Source organism: Podarcis raffonei, chromosome 7, assembly GCF_027172205.1.
Source record: "Podarcis raffonei isolate rPodRaf1 chromosome 7, rPodRaf1.pri, whole genome shotgun sequence".
NCBI lineage: Eukaryota > Metazoa > Chordata > Lepidosauria > Squamata > Lacertidae > Podarcis > Podarcis raffonei.
The window spans coordinates 34,408,034-34,416,493 of NC_070608.1; the positions used below are offsets into that span (position 1 = coordinate 34,408,034).

General features: G+C 41.5%; 1 protein-coding gene across 3 annotated transcripts in view; it reads left to right on the forward strand.

Moving 5' to 3' along the window:
* Nucleotides 1-7,444, forward strand: part of CPA6 (carboxypeptidase A6) — a 50,678-nt gene extending 43,234 nt beyond the window's left edge. For all 3 annotated transcript variants that reach the window (XM_053395946.1, XM_053395945.1, XM_053395947.1), the window contains 2 exons: nucleotides 2,989-3,073; nucleotides 7,180-7,444. In XM_053395946.1, coding sequence (XP_053251921.1) covers nucleotides 2,989-3,073; nucleotides 7,180-7,367 — 273 coding nt within the window. In that variant the 3' untranslated portion in view covers nucleotides 7,368-7,444. The remainder of the gene's footprint in view (nucleotides 1-2,988; nucleotides 3,074-7,179) is intronic.
* Nucleotides 7,445-8,460: the final 1,016 nt, after the last annotated feature.

Sequence of the window (8,460 nt, forward strand, 5' to 3'; positions counted from 1 at the left end):
CACAAAGTACTTGCATTTGGACAGTCACTACACACACACACACACCCTCATCCACAGAACACATCCAAAGGAGAAACCAGGGGTGCTTGAGGAATTTGATTTCTATAGATTCTGATGCAAATTGACACCTTCTGGATGAATGCAAATTGACACCTTCTGATTTTGCTCTTCTCCAAATTTGCAACAGCAGCTGAAAAATAATAATCAAATTCAGATAAATATGTATTTCAATACATATTTTGAGATAGAATAGGTTACTTCAATACATGTTTAAATATAAATGTTCATGCATTTTTGTGTGTGTGTATATATATATATATATATATATATATATATATGAGATTAATGTGGAAACAGGACAAAATGAACCTTATGAATAAACATCTGCAGTACCGACATGGATCAGAAACAAACTGTTCTGTCCATCCCTGGTTTCCATATATGGATCAGCAATGCATAAAATTAGTGACCTCTCATATGGCAACCTAGTTAACAGATGTGGAACTGCAGGCGCATCCCTATTTAGAAGGCTAGAATCTGTCTTTCCATGATAGCACAACAGAGCTCACTCAGCCTCCTGCTGCTGCTTCTTCTTCTGTGGTTCCCTGTATGAGGATAGCACTTAGACCAGAGAATAAAACTTTGGGGGAGCAGAAAGAATGGGAATGCAGCTATTTCTGTCTCCACAGTCCATATTCTTCCACTACCATCAGTCCTGTAGCCATTTATAATATTTATAAATCAATAACTGTAATGAGCTTTACAGAATACAAGGGAACTGATCCCCACCTTGAGCTTAGAGCCTGACACAGAGGAAGCAACCAAGGAAGGATGCAGGGTTTACAGGGAAAGAACATCCAGTTCTTTCAGCTGCACATGATTAGGCTGCAAGCTTGAATTCAGTGGGACTTCCTCTATGTAAGCAGGGTTAGGATTACTTATTACAGGGTAAGTTGCGGGAACTGTGATAAATTATGGGTTGAGCCAAAGGTTTTGAATGAAGATGGTGGTGGTATCAGACAGGTGTTTTGGGGGGCAATTCTAAGCCTCCAGGGGAGAAAGGGTGGAGTCTTTTGAGGGAGGAGGAGAACTAGTTCAGACAGCAGAAGGTTGTGAAGCTGGAGAAGCAAAGATCATGGGCAGGATGTACTGAAGGCCATGGAGGACTTTGAAAGCACAGTCAATAAGCTTGTGCTGGGAGTGGACAGGAAGCCAGTGTAAGGTTCTCAATGAGTGGCATCTCACGACCAGAGTGACAAATGAGATGAATGGTTTTGGGAGCCAAACCCTGCTTGGGTGTGAGGGAACCAAGGTAAGGCAGCAAAAGACCAGAATGGAAATCATACTGCATAGAAAAATCTATTGGAACCATTTAGTAATAGATGTGTGGCACAACGGTTGTTATCCTTGTGGGCAAGTAGCTACACATTTCTTCAACTATTTTACCTAGTACTGAATAAATTCCACCTATTTCTTTGTGCCATGGCGGACATCTGCTGTGACTCTTCATAACTGTTACCGCCAGCTCTCTAGAGGTATCCAAAAATGTCAGCACATCTGGGCACTCTGTATATACTTTCTCATTTGATTCTTAAATGTAAAATATATAGAAATACAGAAGCAGAGTCAGCAGTTCCCTTATCTGTAACATCGTAATTAAGTTTTTTGAAAGTTGGTTCCCGTCACAGACTGGCTGTTGCAACTGCAAAATATAATTCAGGGATATTTCTGCATAGTGAATGGTTCTTGTCAAGATAAATCCCTTTCTTTTTCATATCCTGGACAGAAACAACTCTGCTACTGAAATCACTTAAATATAATGATATTTTGAGTGTTTTAATGAGCCCAGCCTTGTCGCTCTGGAACTGCATCTTCTTGAGTGTGAATTGGATGAAGATTCTCAGTAGACATCTGAAAAGTAGCCTTAATGGCATGAAGATCCTGGGAATCTGGGGCAGGTACCAGTGTACTACCCACTGTCAAAGTTAACCTGCAGGCATGGGAGAAGATAAAAATCTGGCATGCTGGACCAAAAGGTTCCCCACTCTTGCACAAAATTAACTATTCTCATAAGGTGAATTGGAGACCCGTTGGAAGCAGAGCATGAAGTTCCAGGGAGGGGTAGGATCTTTATTTTTCTGCAGCCAACCCATGCATAGATTGTAAGCATCCAGGCAGAGGATCCTTGCTGATTCCTTTAATTGCCCAGTCATTCCAAGGATGCAGGTGGCGCTGTGGTCTAAACCACTGAGCCTCTTGGGCTTGCCGATCAGAAGGTCGGCAGTTCAAATTCCTGCGATGGGGTGAGCTCCTGCCACTCTGTCTCAGCTCCTGCCCACCTAGCAGTTTGAAAGCACGCCAGTGCAAGTAGATAAAAAGTTACCGCTGCGACAGGAAGGTAAATGGCGTTTCTGTGCGCTCTGCTTTCCATCATGTTCCGTTGTGCCAGAAACAGTTTAGTCATGCTGGCCACGTGACCTGGAAAGCTGTCTATGGACAAACGCCAACTCCTTTGGCCTGAAAGCGAGATGAGCGCCACAACCCCATAGTCGCCTTTGACTGGACTTAACCGTCCACGGGTCCTTTACCTTTTATCTTACCATTCCAATATGATTTTAGAAGAAAGGGGAAGATAGAAAACAAACCTTTTCTTCTTTGTTCATCCTTGTTCACTGCTTTAAGGTGTGGGGTCAGAGGCATCCTTTCTTATGCCTCCTTTAATGCCATTGTTCAATTAGTATCTAAGTCCACAAATCCTTACATGCAGTGACAGGCAACAGGCATATGGCAGCATACAAAGACCTCAACATGCTAAAATGTGAACCAGATTATTTATGTTGGCGTTTGGAAGCTTTGAAATGGGAATGAAGTAAAAACAAGTTTGAGGAACATTAATAAATTGTTGGATGTTACTTGAAATTTTGGGATAACTACAATTGTTTCTCTCATTCTCTCTCTGTTTTTTGTTTTGTTTTGTTCCCTTCCCAGGAATCTGCTGCTTTTAACGCTGTAAATGCCTTGCAGTCAGTTTATGGGATAAGATACCGATATGGCCCTGCCTCCAGCACTTTGTGTAAGTTTCTCCAGTATGCTAGTTCATTAGTTTTCTATTTGTACTGTGTTAGCATTGTAGGCTGTGTTGTAAAGATGCAAGCAAACCATTTCAAAGAGAACTTTGTTCAGTCTGCTATGAGAAGCAAGAGACGACTGCGTGAAATTTACATTATGTTGTTACACACCACCCTAATCTCTTTTAGTGGTGCGAGATTTCTGCGGTTCCAGACACTTACCTAGAGTTTCTGTTTCCTTTTGGGCATAGCAGAGACTGTGGTGTCTTTATCATATATGGTTTTATTTACATGCCATGTATATATACAACCTGCACCTAGATGGAGGGATTGCAGGACATTCACATCCTATGAGGGTCTGGCTTTCCTCTTAAAGGCAGCTTTGGATTCAAAGGACAACAAAAAATCATCCTCTGTGTCCCTTGGTCCCAACCTGTCACCTCCAACTCACATGGAGTTCTGCCCCTCCTTCCCCTTCTTGCTGCCAACTGGCTTCAAGGACCTCCCACCAACCTAGGTCATTCAAAGCTGAAACCCTAAACTTGGACATTGTCTGCTCCCATTGGCCTTTGCCTCTGCTACTCACTCAGAGCTGGAGGGGGCACTTTCTGCTGTCTGGCAGTATTTACATTGCCAATCGTTTTTAATGGCCCACTATTTTGCTCTCTTTGTTTCTTGCAAATGACCCTTCTTCTCCCAAGGACTGAGCATGGAAAACTGGTTTGAACTGCTGTGTTTTTTTGACACTACAGGATTCAGCAATCTGGCAGCTTCCCTTAATACCCCAAGCATCAACTTATTCCTAACATTTACTAAATCTAAGAATTTAGGGAGATCTTGCCCCCACAAACTCATAACAATATTTAGATGCCAGCCTGACACGTCTTGTGCACAAGCAAAAACACTTCCATGCATGTCCAGTGGAGGGAGCAATATGCCCTTTATGTGCCAGGCTCTTGTACCCCATGGGATGCCCACAGGACCTTGGATGGACTTTTCAGTAAGAATGGAGATTGTCCCTGGAAAGGAAAGCTGAAGAGCTCTCATGGGTGAGCAGAACTATGCATGTAATGCTTTGGGTCCCATCCAATGACTGAAGTGGGATTTAAGAAACCTAACCATGTAGCCCAGATCTTCTTGATGTACTAATAATTGTAGCAATGGAGTCTAAGGCTGGCAAAAAAACACACACCAATCTGCCTCTTGGAGACAATATAAGAGGATCTTTAGAGGGCACTGAGAAACAACTGACATAATAAATGATGTTTGTTATTATTCCAATGGAACTTTCAATCCAGCTCAAGTTATGGGCAACTAGTCAGAAGTTAACAGTTGATGGTGCAAGTTGAATTCCCATTCATCAGAAGGGACATTCAGCCCATTCAGTGGTGTCTGAATGAGGACCACAGTGTGGATGAGCATCCAGACACGTATCTGAATGTGGGTCGGTTACAGGAACAAAATGCTTCCTTGCACGGATCTCTTTTGCTGATCAGGGCATATGTATTTTGAGCTTACAAGGATGTCTGGGTTGTCTCTTATCACATATTTGTAGAGAATATTGATGTACTGAGAATTCACTCAGACTCTGGGTTATGTTCTTTTTGAATTCTGGGTTTAGATCACAATCATTTTGAAGACAATAAAAAACCAAAGTAAAATATCTTCAACAGGGAAATATTTTACAGAATATTAAAAATTCATCTTCTTCCCAGTGGAGCTTGGGATGTTTAAAGTCTGAATTTTCAATAACTGTCAGAGCCTGAATGGAAGTCTCCAGACAACTATGATAGACAAAAGAAATCCAGCAGCTTTATATTGCAAAGGAATATATGCTTCACTCATTTAGTTCTGATCTGAAACTTTGGAAGAACGAATGCAGAGAGAAATAAATGCTTTTCTTCAGTCTACTGAAAATTTAGTGGTATAAAATGAAAAGTGGTATGAACATAACCCAAGGACTAGGGCACCTGTGGCCCTTCAGATGCCACTGGGCTACAATTCCCTGACTGTTGGCTTGGGGTTGATGAGAATTAAAAGTGTAACAATATCCGTAAGGCCACAGGTTGCCACCGGTTTCCTAGACAAAGTATTAACAGGACACTTCATTCCCTAAGGCAACCAACACCACAATCCTATAAACATCTACCCATACGTAATTCCCACTGAGTTCAGGGGGCTTACTGCCAGGTAAGTGGCTATAGGATTGCAGCCTTTTCTGTTTTTTCATACCAACTGGACGTTTGGTTAAGCATCCCCCACCTTGCCCCAACTTCTAACAACATACTTCCTCATGCTGTTTTCAGCCACACAGCAACTGTCATGTCATGTCAGGTTTTTAAGTTTTAAAAAATAGATTTCTAAAAGATATTGTTATAGTTAATGAAGACTATAGTGGGAGTGCTTAGCTTGTAGTTAGCCGCAGATTGCGCCATTCAACCCTTGTTTAATTCAGTACTTTGGTGTGGGAAACACAACAAATAAGAATTGCACTTCACTCATTCAGCACCAGTGGAAATGTAGGAGGTAGCGTGTTCTTTTTTCTTCTAGCCCACAGCAAGCTGAGTGCAGCTTGCGACAAGGATTAATGTTCTTCTTGAGAAATGTTATGATTAAGGCTGGAGTTCTGTACATATTTACCTGGGAGCAGGAAGTGGGGGATTTGATACAGTTGACGCTTAAAGATGGTCTTGCCTGATTCACACTTTTCAAAACACTATGCAAACCATATCCATTCTTCACAGTTTGTTGCTGTTGTTATTGTTGTTCTAATAATACTTATTTACATCCCTCCTTTTGCTCAAAAATGGGACTCGATGTGGAACACAAAAATTAGAACAAATACAGATAAAACACACATTGCTGAAAACATATAAAAGGCTAATGAAATTTGCAGTTATCCGAATTTTCAGTGCCATTCTCCAGCCAAGTAATGTGTACCAACATGCATATACTGAAGTCTGCATATAAATGCATATATTAGTGAAAATAGCATGCTGGGATGCATATGGGGAAACTGCATTGCAAATATGTGTATAGAACACAAAACTGAATATAAAATTTGTATAGTAAGGGAAATTCACATGAAAAATGCTGATCAATTTCCATGAAATGGAGATGTGGAGAACTGGAGCTAAGGCTGGAAAGATGAGAAACTGAAAGTGACATGTTTATCCATTCCTAGCTGGCAGCAAGTTTCATTGAACTCAGTAGGATTTAAACCTGACTAGACATGCATAGGATTGCATTGTTAGTAAATTGTAGGGAAGTTTTTCTTCCTAGCTTCCTAGCCTTTCCTTTCCTTGAGCCTGATCTTAGAAAATAAACTTCCATGTATTGTCTTACACACAAGGCAAGTTGAAACCTTTGTGAAAGGAGAAAGTAGAGAATGTTATCCATGCTATTTTGTTTTCCATTGTGTAATACCTAGATCTTCTTTAGAGTTAAAATTAATTACTTCAACCTTGGTCCTCTGAGTCATTGCAGCAGTGGAGAAGTGGTCAGGTTGATTTGGATGCTAAGTCTAAAACTTGCCAGTACTGTCAAATGGGCCACTCAAGCATCATGCAGTGCTAGGAAGCAGCATAGAAATGGATGAAGATGGGCTGACTGTCTCAGGTCACTTCAAGCTGATAGAACCAGGTCTGCCAGCACAAAATTGCCTTGGTAGTCAGCAGTTTGAACTCAATTACAAACCAGATATAGTTACAGAAAGGTAGCCGTGTTGGTCTGCCATAGTCAAAACAAAAAAAAAATTTAGTAGCACCTTAAAGACCAACTAAGTTAGTTCTAAGTTAATTTTTTGTTTAAACCAGATATAGTGCAGCAGGGTGAAGGACTCCCTCTTGCCCCACCTGCAATATAGGTATTTTCACTGTACTGCATACATCTACAGAATCAGGGAAAAGAGAGCTGATGAAACTGTTTTTGGATCAAATTTTAGTCCAACTTGCAAAGCTTCTTTCTCTTTGGCATCTCTGGGTTTGAAGACATTTAGCGCCTTTGGAGTTGCTTAGAAAAACAACTTAAAATATAAACTTGTGGAACTAGCATGTCCTTTCATACACATCACTTAAAATTATTATTTTTTCCTTCCTCTTCCTTTTTCCAGATGTGAGTTCTGGCAGTTCTATGGATTGGGCATACAAAAATGGCATCCCATATGCGTTTGCATTTGAGCTGCGTGATACAGGTCATTTTGGATTTCTACTGCCAGAGACCCTAATTAAACCAACGTGCACAGAGACCATGCTGGCTGTTAAAAATATAACCATGCATCTGCTGAAAAAATGTCACTAGGGTTTGCATCAAAGGGCCAAAACTGTATTTCTTTTTAACTGTTATTGAAAATGTTTATTACTTAGACAATGTCAAGTCAATGGAGCCTAGAATCTGTCCTGTTGGTGGAGATAAACAAAATGGGGGGGGGGAATGATATTCACACTACATGTAGGTTGAAGAGTATGATACATATTCAGGGCTATGTGTATAATGGAATCATACCACTCAAGTGTAGAAATCGGTTTTGAGCTGCAAAGAATATGGGTTGGCAAGGCTGAAGAAATTCTAAGAGCTGGGGATAAGACTACAGCAGAGACGGGGAACCTGTAGCCTTTAAATGTGGGACTCTAACTCCTGTCAGCCACAGGTAGCATGACCAGAGGTTGGAGTCCAGTGTGATTTTCTTTGGACTGTGTATGAAAAATAAATGTAAGCCCTGTCAAGGAGGGGGTCGTTTTCCCAAGTCCTCCCTCCAAGCTACTAATCGATCACACACAGGCACTGAACGGGTTCCAGGTTTTATTGACATCTTCTCTTCCACCAACTACAGAGTATCAAACAGCAAGTTTTAAAAATGGCATGCCCCCCCCCCAGCAGGTTAACTCAAAGATTTATAGGGGCTGGGGAATGCTGGCAACCAGCCAGCCCCATCACATGCTCCCACTTTGGGGACTAATTGTTACCACCTGCCTGAGGGGCCCCACCCGCGGTACTTGCTCATAGGATCACTACTTCATGACAAGCCCTGGCCCTCTGTTATTAGCATAAATAATTGTTGTGGTGCTTACCACAACAATTAACACATTGTCTCTGAGTTTGCAAGAATGGACTGTACAAGGAGTGGGCAACCTTTGTTTGTCAAAGACTGCATTCCCTCAGTGGTAGTTTGTTGGGGGTCACATACCAGAAGTGCGTAGCAGAGTAACATGGATAGGACAACTAATTTTCTCTTTCTGCTACTCCTTTCTCTCCAAACTACCCACCTTTTTTCTCACCCTCTTTCAGTCACCACTCCCCCCCCCCCCATATTTTTCTGCTTCTTGAAATTTGGCTGAGGGCCACAGGTTGCTCACACTTAGCCTGGAGAATAAAATATGTGAGCCTTATTGCT